The sequence below is a fragment of the Mobula hypostoma genome, chromosome 23 (assembly GCF_963921235.1).
Source record: "Mobula hypostoma chromosome 23, sMobHyp1.1, whole genome shotgun sequence".
Lineage (NCBI taxonomy): Eukaryota > Metazoa > Chordata > Chondrichthyes > Myliobatiformes > Myliobatidae > Mobula > Mobula hypostoma.
The window spans coordinates 21,694,771-21,722,401 of NC_086119.1; the positions used below are offsets into that span (position 1 = coordinate 21,694,771).

The window sequence follows — 27,631 nt, forward strand, 5'->3', positions numbered from 1 at the left end:
AGTTTTATAGAGCTGCATCATTACCCTGCGACTCTTAAACTCTATCCCTCGACTTATGAAAGCTAACACTCCATAAGCTTTCTTAACTACGCTATCTACCTGTGAGGCAACTTTCAGGGATCTGTGTACATGTACCCCCAGATCCCTCTGCTCCTCCACACTACCAAGTATCCTGCCATTTACTTTGTACTCTGCCTTGGAGTTTGTCCTTCCAAAGTGTACCACCTCATACTTCTCTGGGTTGAACTGCATCTGCCACTTCTCAGCCCTCTTCTGCATCTTATCAATGTCTCTCTGCAATCTGCGACAATCCTCTACACTATCCACAACACCGCCAATTTTTGTGTCGTCTGCTTATCACTGCGTTACTGCTCTGCCTCTCTGAACAGTACTATGCCAATGTGGTGTGATGAGAGGCAGGGTTGGATATGGGGTAGAGTCAAGAGGGTAATGGTGGGTGGGGAGCAAAGACACCCCTGATGGGTTTGTGGCATTTCAAGGGGATCATATTCATAAAGCTGACCTCAGATCTGCTTGTGTGCCATCTAGAGGTGGACCAGGGCAGGCTTTACTGATGTATTGCGGAAGGGTTTGTGCCTTGCAAACACCACTGAAGATTATAGAACAGGCATCCATTTCCTAGTTGCATGCTAATATACACTCTGTGACCAGTGGAACCCTGTGTTTTCTTCTGCTGCTGTAGCCCAACCACTTTCAAGGTTCAATGTGCTTTGCATTCAGAGAAGCTCTTCTACACACCACTGTTATAGTGCATGGTTATTTGAGTTACTGTCACTTTCCTGTAAGTTTGAACCAGTTTGGTCATTCTCCTCTGATCTCTCTCATTAAGAAGGCATTTTCACACACAGAACTGTCACTCACTGGATTTATTTTCTGTTTTTCACACCATTCTCTGTTAACTCTAGAGACTGTGTGCACGAAAACTCCAGGAGAGATCAGCTGTTTTTGAGATACTCAAACCACCCTGTTTGGCACCAGCAATCAGTCAATGGCCAAAGACACTTAGATAACATTTATTCCCATTCTAATGTTTGATCTGAACAGCAAATGAACCTCTTGACCATATCTGCATACTTTTGTGCATTGAGTTGTTGCCACATGTTGACTGATTAGATATCTTCATTAATGAGCAAGTGTACAGGTGTATCTAATAAAGTGGCCACTGAGTGTATATTTCTAGGTCCTCAATACAATTACATGAGATGCATCTACAGTGAGATCCATAGGCATTCTGCTTCTCTAGGAAGATAACCGATCAAAGTGAAATGCATCTTCTGCGGCCCTTTTCAAGGGCAGCAAATTGAAAATATGCTCCTGCTCTGAGCAACTCTTGTGCACCTTCTCCTGGGAATTCTCAGAGCAGCACTGCTGACTCCTTGACCACGTTGACTAACAGTTAGTGTATTGTATCCAAGGAAATGGGATAGCATGTTTATTTGTGTTTGAGAAGCAGTGCGTCGCTATCATCATGAAAAGACCAAAATACTTCCTTTGAACCTTCTGGGAATCCTGTTCACTAAAATAAAAATGATAAACATTAAATTGTTTGAAGTTTAAAACGTTTCTGGGTAATGCAGTTTATGTCTGTGCTCTTTCACTGCCTTCAGTATCTCCTTGTTCCACAGCAGGCTGCCAGATGTCATCTGTCTGTTAGGAGGGAAGCAGATGGCCTCTGATTTGTGTCAGATCCTGGTGGTTTCCAGAAATTCAGTACCATTGTGAGAAATTGTGGAAATCAAGGTTTACTGAATATTCAGAATCCAGCAGACTGTCTTACTCAGTTTCAGAGATGATGGTGAATGGGAATTTTGACTGTACGTTCCTGTAGTTGTTTTGTCACAGACTTCAAAATAATTTTGTTCCAGTGTCTTTTGTATTTCGGAAAGCCTGAAATTCCCAGATACTGTTTTTCCAGCTCTAAGGAAGTTTAACAATTGATAATGACCTTATTCCTGAAATTCCATCTGATTGAATTGCTTTGTACAAGAAAATGTCAACAGTACAGATTTTTCTATAATAGTAAGTGAGGTTAACAGGAATCATGATTATTATCGGCAAATAGACTAGCTATCTACAATTAAACTCACAAGTCTCTGTGAGAGGTATGATGTCTGCAACTGGTTGTGTTGCTGCTGTGCTCAGTGAAGGATTTGCTATTAAGAAGATTGAAGCAATATGGATTTGCTTTGACTATTTTCAAATCTGCACTGGGAATATATGAAATAATGAATTCATAAGTCTGTGAGTTTATAAAAGTATTATCCGCTGTAAGGATAAGAGAGCCAATGTCATTGTCCTCTCCCAGGTCAACTTCCCCTGTGCTGAAGCTTCAGTTATACCCACCACCAGCTACATATTCCCCTCCCTACCCCTTTCTGCTTTCTGCAGGGAACCTTCACTCCATGACAACCCTTCCCGTCTAACCCTCCCCCCTTTCTGAGCCCTTTCTGTCCCTACACCTCCTCCTGGGCCACCATCCAGGGCCCTAAACAGCACTTACAGGTGAGGAAGACATTCACATCTCTCTAATGCAGCCTGGTTGATCGTGTCCAGTGCTCCCAGCGAGGTCTCTTCTACATCAGCAAATCAGAATCAAAATCAGGTTTTATATCACCAGAATATGAAGTGAAATCTGTGTCTTTGCAGCAGCAGTACAATGCAATATGTAATAATAGGGAAGAAAACTTGTGAATTACAAGAAGTATATAGTTAAATTAAATAAGTAGAGCGAAAATAAAAATAATTAGTGAGGTAGCACTCTTAGTTTCATTGTCCATTCAGAAATTGGATGGGAGAGGGGAAGAAGCTGTTCCTGAATCATTGAGTGTGTGCCTTCAGGCTTCTGTACTTCCTTTCTGATGGTAGTAATAAGAAGAAGGCAATTTCTGGGTGATGGGTGACCAGATGACTGCATTGCCTAGCACCATGCTTTGTCCACCATGTCTATCTGGAGTGCCTGGTTGCCAGACATTTTAATTATCCTGTGAACCTATGGATTTCCTCCAAAATCCAAATGTGTGTAAGTTGGTAGATGAATTGGTCACTGTAAGTTTCCCATTGTGTGTTGCTGGGTAGTAGAATTTAGGGGAAGTTGATGGGAATGTTGTGAGAATAAATTGGGTTGGGATAGGATTGCTGCAGAAATAGGTAGCCCAAAATACTGTACTTTTCCATGGATGCATGATTTTAGGAGATACCATCTGCAAACATAAGCATTTTATCTGAGATACACCATCCTAATTATTTATAGGGTTCAGACTGTTCCCAGAGACAGTTTGTTGCAAAACAGCTCTTTGAGTGACAGCCCTAAAATGCTGGAGGAACTCAGCAGCTCAGGAAGCATCTATGGAGAGAAATAAAAAGCTGAATTTCAGGCCGAGATCCTTCACTGGGATTGAGTGTCCTGATAAAGGGTCTTGGGCTAAAACATCTCTCTATTCCTCTCCATAGATGCTGCCTGTCCTGCTGCATTCCACCAGCATTTTATGTGTGTTACTCTGGATTTCCATCATGAATCTCTTGTATTTTTGAATGAGGGAGGGGCGACTTTTATATCCAACTTTTAGTTTCTTCATTTACTGCTATATTTAAATTTCTGGAATTAGAGTCTGTTAGGTCATTTATGTGTACAGCATACAGAAAATAATTAAAAATTACTTCTCACATTTGATTTTTTTTTCATTGTGGATAATTGGAGTTATGTGTTTTGTGTGTTTTGTTTGGTTTGTGTTTCTCCAACAGCACATCACAGACTGAAACTCCACCACAAGTACCATTCAGACAATCCCACTCTGACAAAGTCAGAGTTCACTGTATACATTGAAACAATTGTGGATGAAATGTCTGGCAAGGAAGTTGACTTTGATGGGCTGGTTACGTTTCTCACAGTCAGAAGTGAACAGAATTGTGTGGGACGAGCACGGCATAGAGCCAGGAGAAAGTGGTTCTCTGACATCAAACGAGCAGCAGAGACCTCTGACTCCAGTATGGAAGCTGTTTTTAAAACTGTTTTCCAAGCCCTTTTTAAGGTAGGATGGAATTATAGCATTTATTATCATGGATGCATTCGTATTCTTTATATCTCTAATTATTTCGAATAAACTCTTCTCAGTCTTCCAGCTGGGTACTGGTTTTGATTATAACCGAAGTTTTGATGACAAAGGTAACTCCTGATTGGTTAATCCTCATCCAATCAGGTTTCCACTCTCCCACCTTGTTTAAAATCGAATTCCAGTTCTTACTTAGAGTGTGACCTTCATCATTATTAAAGTTCTTTTCCTCTAGTTTTATTTCAATAGGTTCCTTTAACAGGCAGTCCCAAAAGCCATTGGCGTGGCACAGTAGTTTTGTGCTGTCAAAGTCAATCCTAAGGCCATGGCGAATTTTACGTTCAGCTACTGCCGATTTCTTCCAGTAACCCAAACAGATACACCTCCTGTGCTCCTTGATGAGGGTTTCCACCATGTGTCCCACCTGGGATATACACTGCTCTGCATTCACAGAGAATCTGGTAAACACCAACTGACCTGAGTTGCAGATTATCTTTGACATGCATAAGCTTCCTTATGGGTATTTATTTATGACATACAGTGCAGATTAAGCCCTTCTGGGACTTCGAGCCACATTGCCCAGTAACCCCCAATTTAATCCTAGCCTAATCACCGGACAATTTACAATGACCAATTAAAGGTTCGAAGGTTCATTTCATTATCAAAGTATGTACACTGAATACAACTCTGAGAATCATCTTCTCCAGATAGCCAGAAAATATCAACCTGTACATCTTTGGACAGTGAGAGGAAACTGGAGCACCTGGAGGAAACCCACGTGGTCACGTGGCCACGGAGAGAACATACAAACTTCTTACAGGCAGTGGTGGAAATCGAACCCGGGTCGCTGGAACTGTAAAGCATTGTGCGAAGCACTATGCGACCGTGCCGCCCCACAGTAACTGGGCTTCCTAAATATCAAATATTCTGCAATACTGTATGTTTTTACAGTGACTCATTATTATTGGAATTAAACAACATGGAAAGACTGTGGAATCCACTGTGCTGTTGCCAGCTCAGTGAAAGAACCTTCCAAATACTCCCTCTCACTTAATCTTTTCCCAGAGCCCTGAAGGTTATTCCAATACAAGTATATCTCCACTTTCATTTTTAGTGTGCATGTGAAATTTCTTCCCACCATTCTTTTACACACTTCATCTCAAATAGTAACAATTTCTTGCATTAAATAAATTAACTTGATTTCCTGCCTGGGTCATTTAATTAGTAACCTGGCTTCTTTCCTCAAAACACTGACCTCCTGCTGATAAAATAGTTTCCCTATCAAACCCTTTAAATTATCTGTTACTGGTCTCTCCTTTAAGAATGTCTTCAATTTCTATGCCCAATAGACTCATAGAGCATTACAGCACAGAAACAGGCCGTTCAGCCTATTTAGTCCATGCTGGCCTGGTTTTCTGGCTAGTTCCATCTACCTGCACCCAGACCATAGCCTTTCATACCCCTCTCATCCATGTACCTATCCAAATTTCTCTTAAACATAACCATTAAACCTGTATCTACCCCTTCCGCTGGCAGCTTCTTCCACACTCTCAACACCCTCTGAGTGAACCAGAATTAGAAACAGAATCGGGTTTAATATCACCAGCATATGTCGTGAAATTTGTTAACTTAGCAGCAGCAGTACAATGCAATTCATGACAAATATAGAAAAAAATAAATAAACCGATTACATTAAGTATATATAGGTATTTATATAGTTAAATTTAAAATACAGCAAAAAACAGAAATAATTTTTAAAAAGTGAGGTAGTGTTCATGGGTTCAATGTCCATTCAGAAATCGGATGGCAGAGGGGAAGAAGCTGTTCCTGAATCACTGAGTGTGTGCCTTCAGGCTTCTGTACCTCCTTTCTGATGATAGCAATGAGAAGAGGGCATATTCTGGGTGTTGGGGTCCTTAATTGTAGATGCCACCTTTCTGAGGCACTGCTCCTTGAAGGTTTCTTGGATACTATGGAAGCTAGTGCCCATGATGGAGCTGACTAAGTTTACAACTTTCTGTAGCTTCTTTCGATCCTGTGCTGTAGCCCTCCGCACACCTCCCCCCCCCCACTGTACCAGACGGCAATGCAGCCTGTCAGAATGTTCTCCATAATACATCTGCAGAAGTTGTTCCCACTGAGATTCCTCCTAAATATTTCACCTTTCACTTTAAACGTACGACCTCTCGTGTTAGTATCACACAATCAGAAAGTATTTACTCTATTTGCAGTATACCCCTGATAATTTTGTATAGCTCTATAAAATCTCCCTCATTCTTCTGCACTCCAGGTAATAAAAGCACAACCTGTTCAACCTACCCCTGTAACTCAAGTCCAGCAACATCCATGTAAATTTTCTCTGCACTCTTTCAAGCTTATTGATATCTTTCCCATAGGTTGGTTTTGTTCCCTAATATCTTATAGATAGCCTTTGTCTGTGATAGGATTCAGAAGCACACGGCGACAACAAGAAAGTAAGTTCTTCCATTGCCCTGTTGAGGCGTAATTTCCACAGGCCGGAGAGGGGTGAATATTTCTTGCACTACGTGGCTTGCACTTTGGAAGATGCACCATATGTCTTGAATCAGGCACTCTACAGAGACATGGGAGTAAGGTATGTGTTCAGAAGCAGCAATGTAGAAAAAAACTTTTGGATGTACGCAGTCAAACTAATTTTAGATTTCATTCGATTTCTCTAAAGCTTAGCTGGCCACAGAAGATGCTGTATTGAAAGATAAAGATGGAGTTCAAATGCACCATTGTAGAGCAAATCTCCTCGGCAAAAGCTGCATGTCCATTGGGTTAACATCCATCTGTAATATCCCTTGGTGCACATAGCTCGCTGACAATCACAAGCCAAAAATAAGTCAAGGGCAAAAAAAATATATACCGGGAATGTCTAACTGTGGAGAGAACCTGGAGTGCAGAATCTTGTTACGCATGGTTTTGATGAACACACACAAAATGCTGGCGAAACTCAGCAAGTTAATATTTCAGGCTGAGACCTTTGGACCGAGACCCTTCGTCAGTCCTGATGAAGGGTCTCGTCCCGAAATGTTGACTGCTTATTCCCTTCCACAGATGCTGCCTGACTTGCTGAGTTCTTCCAGCATTTTGTGGGTTCTGCTCAAGATCTCCAGCATCTGTAGAATCTCGTGCTCATGGTATTGATTAGCCACTTGTAATAGACCCAGAAACAATAGTTGGTTCCATTGCATTCAAAAGAACTGGATATTAAGCAAGTGTAAAACAAAGTGTAATTCTATCTCTTTAATGTAATCATCCCGTCGGCACTGCAAATTAGTGTAAATCATAAAACTTCTTTAAAATAAAGACATATAAGCTCAGTACGGTCTGCTTTGGCAGAACCAACTGCTTTTATAAATCTATTAACTGTGGATTCAGGTCTTTCGCCAGGCAGACTTCAGCACATGATCTATACAGACTTATGCAGTATGAAGAGAATACTGCATTGCCCAAGGAGCTGTCCTTCAGGTGACTGATAAAGCAAAGTGTTGGCAGCCTGTTCTGCTGACTCAGTGATACATCAAAATACACAGCACCATTGCACAAGTGCAAAGGGAAACACATGTACTGCCAACATTCTTCCCTCGGCCAGTGCCACCAGATGTAGTCCATCACATTGCTAATGGCCGAACTTGATCGATTCAAAATGTCTACAGCTTTCAACTATATAATAAATGACAAATCTTCAGAGAAAATCATTGATTAGGTACCTGGAGGCACTGGCTAATTTAACAGCAAGCCCTTATAACATTTGAGTGCCAGATCTACCAAGAATAGGGCTGAATAGGCTGCTCTGAAGAAAGCTGATATGGGCTTTATGGGTTGAACAGTCTCTTTTCAGCTATAATAATTCTGGGATGAAATGTTCCTTAATTTAGATTGCAAAATCATTTGAGCAGTTAATGTACACACTCTGCACCTGGGAGCTGAGTGGCTTTAAATTTGGCTTCTGAAACTTTAGTTAAATCCAACATCCCTCAGAACAGAAGTAACTAAGAACTGAAGGGATACATATGAAGATATATTCCAATATATTATGATCATAAGTTGGCAGTTCAAAACTAAAATGCCACAGAGAAGGTGTAATAAAGATTCAGTAGACTAGTTCCAGGGATGTAGGCTTTGCTGGATGATGAAAGATTGAATAGATTGGGTCTGTGTTCTTCAGAAAACTAATGAAATTGAAAAACTTTTTAAAAGAGAGACACATGAGACTGTAGATGCTGGAATCTGGAGCAACAAGGAAAGTGCAGGAAGAACTGAATGGGCCAGGCAACATCTGTAAAAATATATGGACAGTGTCCTGTACCATTCAGCTTGGTTTTCTAAATCAAGGGTCCCCAAACTTTTGTGCACCGTGGACCGGTTTAATATTGACAATATACTTGCGGACCAGCCGACCAGTGGTGGTGGGGGGTTGTTCAAGTAGGGTTGCCAACTTTCTCACTCCCAAATAAGGGTCAAAAGTAGCAGTCAAATACGGGACACTTGTGCTTACCCCGAGAAGGACTACCATGACCATGAAGCCTTGCGCGGGCACTTGTGTGCGCATGTGTGACGTGCGCATGTGTGTACGTGATGGTTTTTTTCTACAAATCGGTTTTGTCTTAATCTTCCCGATTCTGTTAAGTGAAACTACACTGTACATACATTATTTCTACTTTATATAGGCTGTGTATTTATCATATCATTCCTGCTTTTATTATGTTAGTGTTATTTTAGGTTTTATGTGTTATTTGGTATGATTTGGCAGGTTATTTTTTGGGTCTGGAACGCTCAAAAAATTTTTCCCATATAAATTAATGGTAATTGCTTCTTCGCTTTACGCTGTTTCCGCTTATGAATGGTTTCATAGGAACGCTCTACCTTAGTGGGGGAAATACAGGACAAGGGCGGTCCCGTATGGGACAAACCAATTTAGCCCAATATACGGGATATCCCGGCTAATACGGGACAGTTAGAAACTCTATGTTGAAGTTTAACAGTGCGTGACAAGGAATGAGGAAAGGTGCAGCTGACTCATATCGTTTCATATCACCGAATCATATCATTTCCTCGCGGCCCAGTAGCACATGCTTTGCGGCTTGGTGTTTGGGGACCACTGTTCAAAATAGACAGTAACAGACTAAAACAAACTCATGTTGGATCAAATTAGATGCACATTTATTACTTGCAAGGGAAGACTACTTCCATATGTTAAATCGTTGGTAGATAGCTTCAATCATACAACTCAAAAAAGCTAATTTTTATACATTTACAGAGCCCAGTAATTCATCAACTTCATGTCTTTGAGGTCATTCCATCCCTTAATTGCATTTCAGTCTTATTTTGCATCCATCTTGAATGAGCCACATTTGTCTTTAATGAGTCCATTTGTCTCTGAGGCTCTTCCCCCAACAGCTGTGTCCTGTTTTTCTTGGCCTTCAATCCTGTAACATCAAAATACTCCCTGCTATAAATTGCATTCCCTTGTAAGCTTCCCATCCAACCACATCAACAAATCAGCAAAGCACTCTGGGATCACACAGGTTCCATTTTGTCACATTACATTTTATAAAAGTTATAAATTATAAAGACTTCAGGGCTACAGATACATTTCCATATTAGTCATTGTTCTGGGTTGAGATCCTTCATCTGGACTGTCCACCTCCCTCTGCAGATGCTGCCTGATTTGTTGAGTTTCTTCAGTGGTTTGTTTTTAGCTCCAGAATTGTTAAAAAGCTTGAAAAGCTGGGTCCAGGGAGAATATTTCCCCTGACCAAGTAGGCAAAAGGCCAGGGGACACAGAATATTGAATAAAGTGTAGATCATTTAAGGCTGAAATAATGGAAGTTTTTGACTCAAATGATAATAAACATTTGGAATTCTCTATCATGGAGGCCTATGGAAGTTAAGTCACTCAGTTTAGTCAAGTCAGATTGATGGATTTCTGGATATCAATAGATCAGTTGATAAGGGGCTTGTGCAAGAAAATAGCACTAAGGAAAATTAGCCATGATCTTGATGAAGGGCAGATCAGGCTTGAAGGGCCAGATAGACTTCACATGCATCTGTTTCTCAAATAACCTAACATCTCACTGACAATCTCCTACAGGCTGGAATAATACAGGGGGTACCAGTAATGATGAGAGGTCATTGACCTGAAAATTAACTTTGTTTCCCTCTCCACAAATGCTGCCAGAATTGCTACAAATTTCTCAAGCAAGCTGCTTTATTTCAGAATACAAGAGGTGTAACTTTTTTGTGAAGTTGCCTTAAAAACAAAAGGCTGAGGCAAAATAGATCCTAACCTGGAATTCAGTAAATCCTACATCTGACTTGCTAAGTACTTCATGATTACTTTAGATTCCAGAATGCTGCATTCCTCAGCACCGATGACAACTTGGTGAGCGATTTCACAGTTCATTTAATCATCTCTTCTCACTGTTCTCTTGCTTTTTTATTTGACTTAGCTTTACTGCAGTTGATGAAGGGAAACCACTGTACATCTACAGAGTCCAGGACCATGGCAAGGTTCATTTTTGGAACTGTCATCGGGAGACAACAGAAGGATCATTCCTGGTGGTCCCAGTGAAAGACCAGCACAACAGAGTGTTCGGAGTCCTGGGTACTGACACATTGAGGGATGAATGTGGGAAGGTTTTCGCCTCTCATGAGATCAATTTTCATCAGGTGAATGCATGTGCGCGCGCGAGGGAGTTGCTGACATCCGTCCCCTCCTCATTAATCTCACAGAGCAGAATAGAATTTTTAAAAATAGAAATTCAGTAAAAACATGCACCATTTAACCCTTCTCTTAGCTTTTCTATTAGAACATCGAACAGTACAGCACAGTACAGGCCCTTTGGCATATAATATTGTGCCAACCTTAACCTACCCTAAGATCAATCCAACCCCTCCTTCCTACATAGTCCTCCATTTTCCTCATTCATGTGCACTTCGAAGTGTTTCTTAAATGCGCCTAATGTATTTGCCTCTACCACGCACCCACCATTCTCCATGTAAAAGATTTACCTCTGATATCCCCCAATCACCTTAAAACTATGAATTGTGATTTAATCAAATAACTGTCATTGCTTCTTGAAGATTTGCCACAGGATATGGTGGAGGTCAAGATCATGGGTATATTTAAGTTGACTGCTTCCTGATCAGTTGGGGCATCAAAGGTTATGTTGAGAAGGCAGGTGTATGGGGTTGAGGGGGATCCAAGATCAGCCATGATGGAATGGTGGAGCAGACTCAATGGGGTGAATGGCCTAATTCTGCTGCTATGTCTTATGGTCTTATCTCATCAATTTTTTTCATCATGTGACTGTTATACAAATGTAGCATCTTTTTATGGCTATGTTTAGAAAGCTGACAGTAAAATTTATGTACCTCCTGTATCTAATAAAGTGACCACTGAATTCATGGTCTTCTGCTCCTGTAACCTATCCATTTTGAGGTTCAAGATGTGCATTCAGAGATACTCCTCTGTGCACCACTGTTGTAACATGTAGTTATTAAAGTTACTGTTGCCTTCCTGTCAGCTTGAACCAGTTTGGCCATTCTCCTCTGATCTCTCAATAGAACAAGGCATTTTCACCTATGGAACTGCCAATCACTGGTTGTTTTTTTGCTCTCGCGCCTTTCTCTGTAAACACTTGAGATGGCAGTATGTGAAAATCCCAGGAGATAACAGTTTCTGAGATATTCAAACCACTTAGTCTGGCACCAACAATCATTCCACTGTCAAAGTTATTTAGGTCACATTTCTTCCCCATTCTGATGTTTGGTCTGAACAACAACTGAACCTCTTGACCATGTCTGCATGCTTTTATGCATTGAGCTGCTGCCACATGATTGACTGGTTAGGTATCTGCATTAACGAGCAGGTATACCTAATAAAGTGGCCACTGCGTATCTATGGTTTTTATCAGAACACTCAGTATGAACTGAAACCTTTGGATCTCTATGTCCAGTGTGGGTCAATGCATTCACTCACTTCATCTTGGATTTTACGATTTAGCTCATGAATAAATGGTTTGAGCTTATTTCATATAAATTATATACATTTCAGAGTGTTTATTTTATATCTAATTGGCTGATTAAATATTTGCATTAATGAATAGGTGTATCTGATAAAGTGGTCACTGAGTGTATCTCCAAGTATATCAATATAACTGGAGTATTTTCATGAGTTGTGAAGCTTCATCTTACTCAACATACAAAGCATAATTCCTCAATGTTAAATATCTCCTTGCCGCATCTTTGCGTCCGATATCTGCTACTGCACCTCGCTCCATGGTCAGGTTGTGAATGATGAAAAGGATGTCCCTGCCCAACTGAGCACTCCCTCTGTAACTGCCCCGTTTGCTCATCCCTCTACACCCATCCCTCCATGATCCCTGGCTACCCTCCCCTACCCTCTCAGTAGATGAAACCTTTGTCCTTATACCTCCTCCCTCACCACTGTGCAGGAACCCAAACAGGTGAGGTGAAGGTTCAGCTCCTCCGACCTCATCTACCTCGGGCACCATGGTAGAATGGTGGTTCGCGCAATGCTATTAGAGCTCGGGGCAATCCGAATTTCAGAGCTCAATTCTGGTGCTGTTCGGTCTTTGTATGTCCTCTCCATGGAATCCGTGGGTTTCCTCCAGTTTCCCCCACAGTCCAAAGATGTACTGGGTAGGTAACTGATCCCATGATCCTGCCTAGGGTTAATCAGATTTGCCAGTGTACTTCTGGGATGGCGTGGCTCAAAGGGCTTCAAAGGCCTATTCCACACTGTATCACTAAATAAATAAATAAATACTGCATTCTGTGCTCCCCATGTGGACTCTTCTACATCAGTAAGACCACATAGTCCCTCCCACCCAATCTGGTTCCAACATCTATTCACTTCCCCCTAAATAGTTCCTATTCTCACCTCTTCTATCTAACAGGATCCACCTCTCCAATCTTTCCAACCTCGAGCAGAGAATTCCAGAGATTCACTCTCCTCAGAGGTGAAATTTGAGTGCACGTCAGTTTTAATTGACCAGTTCCAACCTTGTAACTCTGCCCACTTATTGGTGACTCTCCCAGTTGAACGCTGAGACGTGGGTCATTAAAGATCAGCTGCTGCGATCAAGTATTTTGATAGCATGTAGCTCCAATCATCACAGCAGTCTCAGGATTGACTTTACTTTGACTTTTCTCATGCTCATTCACTGAAGAAGTTAATGCTGAATAAATCACCACAGCTTTAATCTGAAATCAAATGCCCACTTGCCTTTTTGCCACAACTACACATTCACTCATTTTGTTCTGTTTGCAAATGGAATGTTTGTGAGGGAAATTAACATTCATGGGATATAATTTGATTCTTAGGGTGTTGCAAAGGCATTTAGTGTTGCCTATCACCATGTTCAAGTTCGGGATAGTGTCCTCAAAGCTGTGAACTCTGGTATGATGTGGCTTTTTAACATCACGCCAAACATCGAGACTGGTATCACATATCTAACTGAACCTACAACTGTAAAGGTATTTCATCTCTTCACTTACATAGTTCTTACGGGGGTCTTAACAGAACATCTCTGTTCTTTTTGTTAGCATTATTCATTAGTTTAATTTACATGATCGGTCGAAACTCGTTACGGTTGCATTATGGCATCCAGTATAAACAACTTTACCTTAGAGGGACGGACTCAGTCAGTTCCATCATTGGCACAAACCCCCCCCCACCCTTGAGGACATCTTCAAATGGTGGTGTCTCAAGAAGCTGGCATCAATCATTAGAGACCGTCAGCATCTGGAATATACCCACTTCAGGAAGGGGATACAGGAGCCAGAAGGCCCATTCTCAATATTTTATGAATAGCTTCCTCCCCTCTGCAATCAGATTTCTGAACAGTCTATGAACCCTTCCTTGCTATTCCTCTTCCGTACGGATTGTATTTTTAGAACATAGAAAGCTACAGCACATTACAGGCCCTTTGGCCCTCACTGTAGTGCCGGCCATGTAACCTATTCTAGAAACTGCCTAGAATTTCCCTACCACATTTTTTGTAATATATAATGATTTTTTTATGTCTTGCGCTGTACTGCTGCCACAAAACACCAAATTTCATGTCAGCAATAATAAGCCTGATTTTGATTTTGAAAACTTCTTTAATGTCATTGTGATTATTTTCAGTTGCTTTGCTCCGTTAACCTACTTATACCAACATTTGTACCTGAATTAGGTACTAGCTATTTAACTTCTGTGGAAATTCTAGTTAATAAATTAGAACTTTTTGAAATATTAAGTACTTAAGACAGTATGTTGCTTTAATGAACACCTAACCTAAATTTCAACTTGAGATTCCTCCTTGGAATCTTACCTTTTTACTAATTTTCACAACTTCCCCTGCCACTTTCAATCAATTATGCTCACAAATCCCTACATCTCTCTTTTATTAGTAACAATAAAAAATAGAAGCTGGAGTAGGCCATTTGGCCCCTTGTGCCTGCTCCTTAACTGCATAAACCCCATATTCCTTAATACACTTTGTATCTAAAAATATTTTGAGCTCTGTCTTTAAAATATTCAGCGGTTGAGGCAAAGGATTCCAAAGATTTACTGTCCACATCTCTGTCCTAAATGCTGGACACATCAGAGAATCATAGAGATGTGCCACAGAGAAACGTCTCCGTACACCCCACCTCGTTCAATCTGACAATGGTGTTCATCGGTGCTAATCCGAATTGTGTGCATTAGGTCCACATTCCTTATGCTCTATCCATGTACCTGCCCAAACAACTTTTAAATATTATAATTGTGTCTGCCTCCAGTATCTCTCCAGCAGCTTGTTCTCAATATTCACAACCTACTGTGTGATAACCATACACCCTATGACCTCCTTTAAATTTCTCCCCTCTCACCTGAAACCTTTTCCCTCTAGTTCTGGACTCACTTACCCAGGTAAACAAATAAGATTCTGAAAGCCTAACCTATCTGTGCCCCTCTATGGTTTAGTGCCCGTTAAGCCATTGGCATTTAGGGCAGCAATGAAGGTCCTCCTTCTCTGGTGCCATTCAGGGTTTCATTCATCGTGCCAGTAGTTTCCTCTCAGTTTTCACGACCGTCAGCCACGTAAGTTCCGGGTGGAGACTCAGGAATACCGCAACACTCAAATGTAGAAGGATTCTTCATCGCTGCTTCTGTAACAATTTTGTTTTACCAGTCAGGCTTGTTAGCTGAACTGCCAAACCTAGAGGACCAGTGGACTGCTATTAGTCTGACCTCTACCCTTTGACCTGTTTGGCATGGGTGACCGTACTAAGAGCCAAAGCATAAAGCCCTGACTCCTGCCAACATAGCTCTCTGGGTCAGTGAGACATGCAAGCCTCCAAACCACAACGAAGTTGTGGTCCCCTTACGGAATGTCCCTTTAATTGTTAATCTGCATATTCCTTTATTTCCTCTTGTTATTGTGCATCTCCAAGCTTACCAGTTCTGCTGAAACTCTGTCATCATTGTTCAATGTTTCCCATGTTAAAGGAATGTTTCACTTGGATGGAAACGATGTCTGTTTCAGTTATTTGACCTAATTCATACCCTCTCAAGCCAATAAAATATGATAGGAAATGAATGCTGGGTTTCCAAGTCAAGGTCCTTTAGAGCAAGTTTTAGAACCTGCAACAGAAATTTACTGCCAAGCAAATTAGACTCTTGTGATTTCAGAAAATAATGACTATGTACGTTTTGTGCTCAGTGCAAGTTGCAGTGTATTGGTCATTGAATGTAATGAAACAAGGGGAAACTTTTCATTTACTATTGTATTTCAATTACAATCCGAAGGAGTATGTTTTATGCAAGACAATGACCTCTGAGAACGACCCTATCGCACCATGGTCAGATGTGCATGCACCTTCAATAATTCTGAACAGGAAGGACAACTATTTCAGGTCAGCCATTATTATGGAGCTCCATTCACATTTGAGTCATTTGCCATCACTGCTATGCACTTCTGCTGAAGAGTGTAATTTTTTTCTTAATTAGGAAGAAGCTTTTATTTCTGGTGTGTGTCATTATGTGTGCATAATAAGGAACTTCAGTTCCCAGTGGGCAATGCAAGGGGTTCACCTGCAACTGGTTGCACAGGTTTGAGCAGTTCAATAATAATTTTTTTCTAGCATAAACCCACACCAGGTTTGTCTTTACTGAGAACAAACATAACATGATGTCAGAAGATGACGTGAGGCCTAAACACGGAGGGTAAATGAATACAGAGTGCAACTGAGAAAGGGACTGCTTGAGTATGAAAAGTGCTAGCAGCAAGTGCAGCGAGACGAGAGAGCATGTTGTTCCCAAAGTTCAGCAGTCACCTAATTCACCAAGACAGATTCAGGTGAAGAGGCCGAGAGTCCCTGCCATGGAAGAGCTAAGTCTTCCTGCACCTATGCGGTTTGCCAGCAATCTAACAGATAACTGGAAACAATGATTCAATATATATTCAGCTGCTGGTGGAGTGGGAAGGGCCAATGAAAAATTGAAAGCATCTGTTTTTCTGCACATAATTGGCAAAGGTGCTTTGGACATATATAACAGTTTTCAAGTTGATGAGACAGCTTTTATATTGGACACGCTGATGACAAAATTTGAGGAGTACATTGTCCCAAGTAGAAATACCACACTTGAGAGATGTAAGTTTTTTTTTCCCCCATGACCAGAAACAAGTCATTAGCTTTGACCAATATTTAGATGAGCTTCATACCTGGAGTAAAACCCGTGAGTTTGGAGATTTGAGAAGCTCACTAGTTAGAGACAGAATAGTTGGTGGAATTCCAGATAATAGACTCGGAGAAGGATTGCTGTTTGAAAAAGATCTGACACTAGAAAAAGCTGTGAATATGTGTTGGGTAGCAGAGACCACATGAGTACAAGCTAAGGAGCTGCACAAGGCAGCGTAACAGTTCATGCTGTGAAAACAGAGGAGCAGCACACAAAGTGTTTCCCAAAGCAACAGCAAAGCAAAGAGGAAGGCTCAAACAGCAAAAGCAGAAAATGTGGAGGTGGTCACGTTCCAAAGACATGTCCTGCTTATGGGAAGTCCTGCAATAATTGTGGGAAGAAGAGCCATTTTGCAAAGTGCTGCAAAGCTGGGGCTACCAAGACAAAGGTTGCTGAGAAAATGAAGGAAGTTTTTTGTGGATTCTCTACAGGCTGCCGGTGCTGGTAGAACAGATGGGTCATTCCAGTGACTGTGAATAAAACAGTAATTTCATTCAAGCTTGACACTGCAGCCAGGCGATCTTCAATTGCAAAGGGCAGCACCTAAAGTCACAGCTACTGATTGTAGAAAAGAGAGTATAGCCAATATTAGGTCTGAATGCATGTGACAAGCTCAACCTGCTAAAAAGAGTTTTCATAATGGATTCACAGACCAAAGATGACCACACAACACTCCCAGAAGAGTGCGCAGATGTCTTTGAGGGGCTCGGATGCTTATCTGGTGTACACAACATACATATAAGACGAGACAGTGAATCCTGTTGTCTATAAATGCAGGAAAGTTCCATTTGCACTTCGAGACAAACTTAAACAAGAACTAGAATGAATGGAACGAATGAATGTCACACAGAAAATTTAAGAAGCAACAGATTGGCTGAGCTCACTAGTCATTGTGCAAAACAAAAATGGAACATCATGGATATGCATAGACCCAAGAGATCTTAATAAAACCATCCAAAGAGAACATTTTAAATTGCCAATGCAGGAGGAGATCATGTCCTGGTTTTCAGGTGCCAAGTCGTTTAGCAAGCTTGATGTGTCATCTGGGTCTTGGCAGATGAAGCTGGATGAGGCACGTTCGACACTGTGTACTTTCAACACATCACAGGGAAAATATTGCTTTGTTTGGTTACCATAAGGGATTCTGTCCACACTAGAAGTCTACCATAAACCATCCACATGATCTTTGAGGCTATAACTGGTGTTGAGACCACGATGGATGACATCATCATCTGGGGCTCCACCAAGGATGAACATGTTACACGACTTAGACAAGTGTTTGATGTCACATGGAATGTCAATTGAAATTAAATAAAGAGAAATATGAGTTTGGTGTCAAGATGCTGATCTTCATAGATGTCACATCTGATGAGGGAGTAAAGCCTGACACAAGAAAGATGTCAGCTATTGAAAACATGCCTCAAAACAAAGAGGAGGTGAGACGTTTCTTGGGGATGGTGACTTACCTGGCCAAGTTCATCCCTCAACTGTCACCTGTGAAGACAACACTTAGGTCACACCTTGAGCAGTCAAATGAGTGTATTTGGTCTTGTGAGCAAGAAGAGTGTTTCCAGGTGCTGAAAAGAGTCATAACTGAAGAGCCTGTGCTGTAGTTTCATGGTCCAGAAAAGTGTACTAGGATCTCAGCTGATGTGTCCCAGTATGGCCTTGAATCAGTACGACTGCAACAGCATGATGACATATGGCATCCTCTGGCCTATCAATCAAGGGCTTTAACAAGTGGGGAAGTCAAATGTGCACAGATAGAGAAAGAGTTTCTCACCAGCATATATGCATGTGAAAGACTCCATCAGTACATCTGTGGGTACACTTTTAAAGTGGAGACAGACCATAAACCACTGGTCTCAATTGTGTCCAAACCTGATTAACTGTCCAATGAAAATACAGCACATGTTGATAAGGCTGCAGAAATATAATGTGAAGATGATCTACACAGTGGGAAATAATGTTTCCTGCTGATGCGCTGACTCAAGCAGTGGCCAAGAAAGAAAAAAGTGACCGAGAGGTTAATGCACAAATACAGGCCTATGTTGACATGATAGTCACCTTCCTTACTGAGCAGAAAGAACTCAAAGATACAATATGGAAAGGAACACCAGTCCTCATTGAGAGATCAGAAGTGGAAAGTGTGTCAACATCTCTGAGGATCTATCCTGGGTCTAACATATTGAGGCAATTATGAAGAAGGCATGACAGCAGCTTTATTTCATCAGGAATTTGAGGAGAGTTGGTATGTCACCAAAGACACTCACACATGTCTACAGATGTACCAGGGAGAACATTCTCAGGTGTGGAGGGGCTTTTGCACAGGATTGGAAAAAGCTGCAGAAAGTTGAAAACTTAGCCAACTAGCCACCCCAGCACCCAGGACACCTTCAAAAGGCAATGCCTCAATAAGGCAACATCCACCATGGAAGACCCCCATCACCCAGGACATGCCCTAGTCTAATTGCTACCATCAAGGAGGAGGTAGAGGAGCCTGAAAGCACAAACTGAACATCCTAGGAACAGTTTCTTCCCTTCTGCTATCAGATTTCTGAATGGACAATGAACGTATGAACATCATCTCACTATTTTTTCCTCTAATTTTGCTCTACTTATTTGATATAGTTTTCATTATTTTGAAATTTATAGATTTTGTTATTATGATTGCAATGTACTGCTGCTTCAGAACAACAACTTTCATGATATATTCCAGTGATATTAACTCTGATTCTGATTCTGACCCTTATGGTCTACCCCAGCACAATCCTGATTTGAGTTGATGCAAGTGATTCATTTCACGCTATGCTTTGATATACATGTGATAATTAATGCTAATCTTTAAGAGAAAGATATTTACCTTTTTCTTTAACTGGCACATTAATTTTTGAGATTTCTGGACAATTAATTTCCAGTAATGGTGTTAAGATTCAAGCAAAAGGTGTTGAGTGCCCACTGAGAATTAATTCCCTTTTCTATAATTACAAGTAAGTAAGGTTAAGCATAGAATAGGCTTCCTTGCATTGAATTCATACTAACAGTTTCATTAGCGAGTTTTAAAAAATGCTATTATATAGGGCACTGTTGAGACCTTTGCTGGAATTATGTGCATAACTACCTAAAGAAGCCTATTCTTGTGAGAGATGGAGAAAGATGGAGGTTCACCTGAATGATTCCTAGAATGAAAGGCAGAATGATATTCTGCTGTTCCGGATTGGATGTTGTGCAATGAACCAGACTTAATTAGAGAGCTTAAGGTAAACGAACCCTTTGGAGAAAGTAATTATAATATGATTGAATCCCCTGAAATTTGAGAAGGAGAACCTAAAGTTGAATATAGTATAGCAATATTACAGTGGAGTAAAGGGAATGACAGAGGTATGAGAAAGGAGTTGGCCAGAATTGATTGGAAAAGAACACTGGCAGGGATGACAGCAGAACAGCAATCGCTAGAATTTCCGGAAGAAATTCGGAAGGCACAGGATATATATATATATCCCAAAGAGGAGAAGGTACTGTAAAAGCAAGATGACACAACTGTGGCTAACAAGAGAGGTCAAAGCCAACATAAAAGCCAAAGTGAGGGCATATAATAGACCAAAAATTAGCGGAAAGTTTGAGGATTGGGAAGCTTTCAAAATCCAACAGAAGGTAACTAAAGAAGTAGTTAAGAAGGTAAAGATGGAATATGAAATTAAGCTAGCTAATAATATTAAAGAGGATACCAAAAGTTTTTCAGATACATAAAGTGTAAAAGAGGTGAGAGTGAATATTGGGCTACTGAAAAACGATGCTGGAGTTTTAGTAATGAGGGACAAGGAAGTGGCAGATGAACTGAATAAGTATTTTGCATCAATCTTCACTGTGGAAGACACTAGTAGTGTGGTGGAAGTTCCGGGTGTCAGGGGGCATGATGTGTGTGAAGTTACCATCAGTTGGGACAACCAATGCATTTCAATCTGTTTCTATGTACGTGTAACAAATAAAGCTAATCTTTTTTTTTCTCCATCTTTAATCTTTGTTGGAGCAACATAAGATGGTGATGAATTTCTCAGAGCAGTCATATTTGAGGATGAAGTTCCACTGTCCCTCCTGATTGATAGATTGAAAGGCTTTAATGAGGTCAACGAAGGCTATATGTTGCCACTGATGCTGTCCCCTGCATTTTCCTTGTTGTCATCTCGTGAAGATCACATCCATTGTGACTCCTCTTTGCAACTCAGAAGCATCTCTTCTAACACTGGGAGGAGGTGGTTCAGGAGGATAGTTCCAATGAGTTTTCCTGTAGTAGATAGAAGGGAGATGTTCTGCTGGGGCCTTAGTCAAGCTCGTATCCTTTCTTGTAGAAGGTCATTAATGCAAAATTCTTGATGTCCCCTAGAAAATTGTGAACTTCCCAGACAGAGAAGGCTATGGATTTGTAACTGCAGTTCACAGCCAAGTTGTAGGATTTCAGTGGGGATACTAGCTATTCTGCAGCATGGTTAGCACAATGCTTTACAGCGCCAGCAATTACCAATCAGGTTTCAATTACCACCGTTGCCTGTAAGGAGTTTGTACGTTCTCCTTGTGACTGTGTCAATTTTCTCCAGGTGCTCCATTTTCCGCCCACATTCCAAAGATGTATGGTTAGGGTTAGTGAGTTGTGGTCATGCTATATTAGCCCTGGAAGCATGGAGACATTTGTGGGCTTCGCAGCAGAATCCTCACTGATTTGATTTGATGCCAAGGATGCATTTGACTGTCTGTTTTGACATTTCGATTCTCATGTGACAAAAAAAAGCTAATCTTTAAATATCACTGAGGTGAATGGGGCATAATATTTTTAAGAGCTCCCCCGGCATTTTATGTGTGTTACTGAAGATTTTGAGCATCTACAGAATCGCTTGTGTTTCTGATTTTTCTTCTCCCAGCACAGGGGCATTGCCCAGGCCTATGTGACAATACTCTAATTCCCTGGCAGAGATTAGTTGAGAAAATATAATTTAATAGAGAAAAAATACATGTTGCCTCATTGCTTGTTGTCTATCTATAGTACGTTTAATTGATGTTCAATATTCTTTGCAATCAGAAATTACCTCTTCAGATGTGCTGATACCTCACTAGTGGTCTTACCCAAAGTATCTGAAAGAAGTCACATTTGTGTTCCACTGAGAGACGCCGAAGGTAGAACTCTGGCGATACTTGACATTGATCTGGGGCTGAAACATGAACTCCTGGCCCACGAATACAGGAGCATGCTGAAGATGCTACATATCCTTTACCAAGCCTGTGCCATAATTGTAACAGAAGCTACTAGGCTATCAGGAACTTCACCAGAAGGTAACATGATTTCCTTCTATTTCTATTGGCCAAACAGGAATGATTAAGAGATATTCACTCGGTGAATATCTGTTACCTCCTGTACCTAATAAAATGGCTATTAAGTGTATATTCATAGCTTTCTGCTGCTGTAGCCCATACAGTTCAAGGTTTGACATGTTCAGAGATTCTCTTCTGCACACCAATGTTGGAATGAATGATTATTTGAGTTACTGTCACCTTTCTGTCAGCTTGAACCAGTCTGGCTATTCTCCACTGACCTCCCTCATTTTACAAGGCATTTTCACCCACTGAACTGCCATCACTGGATGATCTTTGCTTCTCACACTATTCTCTGTAAGTTCTAGAGATGTTGTGTGTAAAAATCCCAGGAGATCAGTAGTTTCTGAGGTACTCAAACCACCCCATCTGGCACCAACAATCATCCTGCGGTCAAAGTCACTTAGATCACATTCCTTTCCCCTTCTGATGTTTGGCCTGAACAATAACTGAACCTCTTGATCATGCCTGAACACTTTTATGCATCGAATTGCTGCCTCATGATTGGCTGATTTGGCATTACGAGCAGATGTGCCCGTGAAGCACTATCAATTACTCCAAAAGACTGGAAGTAGAGTAAATACTTTACCACAGCCCAATAAAGTGGTAGGAGTTTGTTCCAGCCATGATTAATTCTCAAAGCACTTCATCACAGTAGATGTGAGTGCTAACAGGCAATGGCCATTAAGGCAGCTCAGCCTGTTCTTTGGCACCAGTATGATTGATGTCTTTTTGAAGCCGATGTGAACCTCTGTCTGCAGCAGAAAGAGATTAAAAAAGTCCTTGAACACTCCAGCCAGTTAGTTAGCACAAGTTTTCAGTACCCTGCCAGGTACTGAAATCGGGGTCTGATATCTTCTGCGGGTTCACTGTCTAAATCCTGCTGATATTGGCCTTCAAGACAGAGATCACAGATCAGCAGGTGTTGTGGGGATTCTTAACTATGAGGTTAGAAAGTAAACCCTGTATTTTCTACTCAGTTTCCTTTCAACCAGTTAAAACAAGCCTTTTTACTACTGCCTTTAAAATATGTCAGAGAATGGAGACCAGAGCATCAGCAGTTTAATCTGGTACTGGGGAGAGGGACATTATAACTGACCTCTGGCACATTTTCAAGTTAATTAAAGTGACTGATTTTTCCTGAGCAACACTCACAAAATGGTGGAGGTACTCAGCCAGTCCGGCAGCATCTATGGAAGGGAGTAAAGAGTCGATGGTTCGGGTTGAGACCCTTCATTGCCCTCCTTAGATGCTGCCTGACTTGGTGAATTCCTCCAGCACTTTGTGTGCGTTGCTCAAAATTTCCAGCATCGGTAGAATCTCTTAGGTTTCTCATTCTCCCTTTCCCCAACACAGGGGCACTACCCCAGGCCCAAATGACAACACTGTACCTCGTGGGCAGTGACTAGCTGAAATCAACATAATTCAGTGGGGAAAAAATAATGCAATTTGAAATATTTCTTTATTTGCTGTAATAAATATAAATGCAAGTGCAAAATAAATATAAATACAAATGAAGAATTCTCTTTACTTAAAGTAAATTGTACATGTCAGGATTAACTTGTCTTTTCTTACAGTAACCTCATCATCCCACCAAACTATCATTTAGTTTACAGAGAAACTAAGTCTGCGCCATCTTGCTGGATCCAATATATGGTCGAATATACATGTGGAATCTCTTCATCCTCATGCATGATGATATACAGTACTGTGGAAAGGTCTTAGGCACATATATATAGCTACGGTGCCTAAGAATTTTGCACAATACTGTATCTGTCAACACGGAGGGGATAGCAAGTTGTAAATCTGGCAGGAGGAAAAGATGTTGGGAATGGCGAGGATGGAGCACCGCGGGAGGGTTTGGGACAGGTGGCAGAGAAGGAGTGCCGGGGTAGGAAGGGTGGTGCGGGTGCAGACACACCCAGCCCTGAGCCACCAGGCAAGGTCATTTGATTCCTAACAATTGGTTTATTGATCATTACAGAATGTCCCTCTGGTGCTTCCCGCTCCCTCTCCTCTCCCTTCTCTTTTTCCCAACCATGATTCCCCTCTCCCTGTACCCATCCCACTCTCAGTCCACAATAGAGACCCATATCAGAATCAAGTTTATCATCACTCACATAAATCATGGTTTTTTTTTTGTGGCAGCAGTACCGTGCAATAAATAAAATTACTATGGTGCTGTGCAAGTGTTATAAGCTGTGTCTTCAATAGTTGACAATTAAATAGTTAGATAATGACACAGGATTAAGGCAAATATAAATATCTGCCTTCTTTCATTTAAATTTTGTTTCCATTGGTTCTCTCCAGATTCTGATCATGAATACAAAAGCTCTCACGAGTTACTGTTTCACCAATTACTGCTTCAAGATATGAGTGAAAATCTCAGTCGTCTGAATGAGAAGGAACTTGAAAAGCTCAAGAGCTCCGGTGTTCCTCCACCAATGGTGCATAAGATTTTTAAAATTGTGTTCCATCTTGTGAAACCAAATAATAATGTGGAAGCCCTCACCTGGAGCAAGTTCAAAGAGGTACGAGACTAAATATACCAAGTTAACTCCAAAACCAAAAAATATCTTCAATGAAAAAGTAAAGCTTAGCTCCCTCTGCCGAAGGAAGTTTAAATTTCCTCATATCAGCCTGTATGGTAAGGAGGTTATTCTATTCAGTGATTCATTCTAAATTAAGATTTTCCGAGTATCCCTTTTATCCAGTGACAATGGTGATATTTCCATAATACTCTCTCTACATTCATGTTTAAAACTCACAGTTTAATCATAGCCACTTGCAAAGAGACACTGTTTTAGTTGACGATGGAAGATAAAGTCGGTAAAGCCATTAAGTTAGATGTGCAGCGACACAGGAAATGCTGGAGGAACTCAACAGGTCAGACTACATCTGCAGAAAGAAATGGACAGTTGATTTTTTTGATTGAGACCCTTCATCTGGACTTAGACTGAACATACATTCAATCAATTCAGTGAGTTTACACAAGCGCCTTGAGACACCTTCCTAGGCCAAAACTGCTAAATAAAACAAATTGTTCTTTCACAAGGTGCCATGGTAGCATAATGGCTAGCGTGACATTATTACAGCTCAGGACAGTCTGGAATCCATCACAAGTGTGTACATTCTCCCCGTCAACTTCATGGATTTCCTCCGGGTGCTCTGGTTTCCTCCCAGAATCGAAAGGCGTACCATTTTGTAGGTTAATTTGTCATTGTAAATTGTCCTGCGATTAAGCTTGTGTTAAGTAGGTGGGCTGCTGGTAGTGTAGCTTATTGTGCTGGAAAGGCCTGTTCCTCGCCGTATCTCGAAATAACTATTTAATTAGCTAAATAAATAAATCACATGCTTTAGTTTCCAGGCAAAGAATTCTCTAACTGGGAAGAATAAAACTGAGATATACCTATCTCATAAACTTCTTTGAACCCCTGTGCGTTAAAGTTTACTGATCAGCCATCAGGTTTACTCACTGCAACTCACTGCTTGAACTAATAATCACAGCAAGAAAGAATATGGGGAGCAAGTGTGTTTGTTTATTTATCTATGTTTGTATGTATTGATTATCTACTGAGATAGAAAGGTCTGTGGAAAAGTCCCTTCCAACTCTTTGAACCACCTGCCCAGGACAATTTACAAGTGACCAACTATGGGAGGAAACTGGGGCACCCGCACGCAGTCACAGGGAGAACGTTCAACTTCCTTACAGGCAGTGGCAGGAATTGAACCTGGGTCACCTGTACTGTAAAGTGTTGTGCTAATCACTGCGCTACCGTACCGCCTGTGTTGTAGCACCCACACCTACCTTGATCTGACCGATAAGGGACTCTAACCAGATATGGTTGAGTCTTAACGCCCCTAGGAAATGACTGAGTAAATCTTTTAAAAAAAACAACTCTGACTGTTCAAGAAATATCAATTATTTTCAGTGATACTCACATCCTGGGAATAAGTTAAAAAAAAACAACAGTACATTTGCAGCATATCAATATTCTGCTTATTTGATACAGTTGTCTGTAAAATAACCAAGGACTTGACATTTATGTTCCAAATTTATGGAGAATAGAATGGAATTGTATAGTGTAGAAAGAGTAGCATTTGGACCCTTCCAGCTTCATCCCATCACCCAGCACTTGATCTTATCCCTCCACGCATGTTGAGGTTCTCACCCTAAATGGTTTCATTGGCCCAGTTTCAGCCCTTTCTCAGGAATCGTATACCAGGGACTTAATGTCTTCCTCAGATCAACTGCATTAAATTGGTGATGTTTGTAGACCTTAGTATGAACTTCAGTATTGGATTGGGAAAGCTAAAGTCATCTGATAACCTCCTCCTACTTACCAGTGTAGGATACAGAGAGCAAGTATAGTTATGAACATCAGTCAGATAAATGGCAAACTGCTTAAAATGTTGGTCATGTTCTTGGTGGGCCTAGGGAGTGTTTATAGGGGAAGGGGCAAATGCGTGTTACTGCACCATCTGTATCAGTGAATAAGACTGGGGAAACTGCAACCCAATTGCAAGTCACAACCTTATTCTTAAGCACAGAATCTGCTCCCAGGATCAGATCAGAACTGGTTGGTATTCTTAAGGACTCTAATTGCTGAGCATCCTGCCTCAGATTGCGTAGTTGTCGCCCAGGGCTTAATTATGGGCCTACATTTGTAGGGCCTGGTGCAATGCGCTGCCTATTTTGTGCCAGTAGTCTCGTCCCTTGCTCACAAGACATCGTCTTGGCAAGTCAACCTTTCTCCCACTACTAGCTTGTGATAAATAATGAACTGCCAATTTTTTTTGGGAGTGACTAGGAAAGGAGTTCGGCGATGAGGTCTTCAAACTGGTTGCTCCAAGTATTTCCCTAGCAGTGCAGAACTCCCAGTCCCTGAACCATCCTATTTGCATCTTGTATTGTATCACAAATGAGGACGTGAATTCTTGTACAATACCTGTATAGAAATGTGTAAAATAACTTTAAACCCCCCCCCCCATGACTTCTATAGGGCTCCTTTTGTCTTCAGGGGGTCCCCTCTCTCTGCTTTCCACAGGGATCTCTCCCTATGCGACTCCCTTGTCCATTCGTCCCCCCCATCCCTCCCCACTGATCTCTCTCCTGGCACTTATCCTTGTAAGCGGAACAAGTGCTACACATGCCCTTACACTTCCTCCCTCACCACCATTCAGGGCCCCAGACAGTCCTTCCAGGTGAGGCGACACTTCACCTGTGAGTCGGCTGGGGTGATACACTGCGTCCGGTGCTCCCGATGTGGCCTTCTATATATTGGCGAGACCCGACGCAGACTAGGAGACTGCTTTGCTGAACACCTACGCTCTGTCCACCAGAGAAAGCAGGATCTCCCAGTGGCCACACATTTTAATTCCACATCCCATTCCCATTCTGACATGTCTATCCACGGCCTCCTCTACTGTAAAG

General features: G+C 41.3%; 1 protein-coding gene across 1 annotated transcript in view; it reads left to right on the forward strand.

Annotated features, from left to right (window-relative positions):
- Positions 1-27,631, forward strand: part of LOC134336994 (EF-hand calcium-binding domain-containing protein 5-like) — a 72,122-nt gene that overhangs the window by 20,482 nt on the left and 24,009 nt on the right. Inside the window, exons 6-12 of the mRNA XM_063031737.1 lie at positions 3,763-4,049; positions 6,515-6,684; positions 10,550-10,769; positions 13,449-13,601; positions 15,901-16,007; positions 21,908-22,158; positions 24,508-24,728. Of these exons, the coding sequence (XP_062887807.1) occupies positions 3,763-4,049; positions 6,515-6,684; positions 10,550-10,769; positions 13,449-13,601; positions 15,901-16,007; positions 21,908-22,158; positions 24,508-24,728 (1,409 nt within the window). The remainder of the gene's footprint in view (positions 1-3,762; positions 4,050-6,514; positions 6,685-10,549; positions 10,770-13,448; positions 13,602-15,900; positions 16,008-21,907; positions 22,159-24,507; positions 24,729-27,631) is intronic.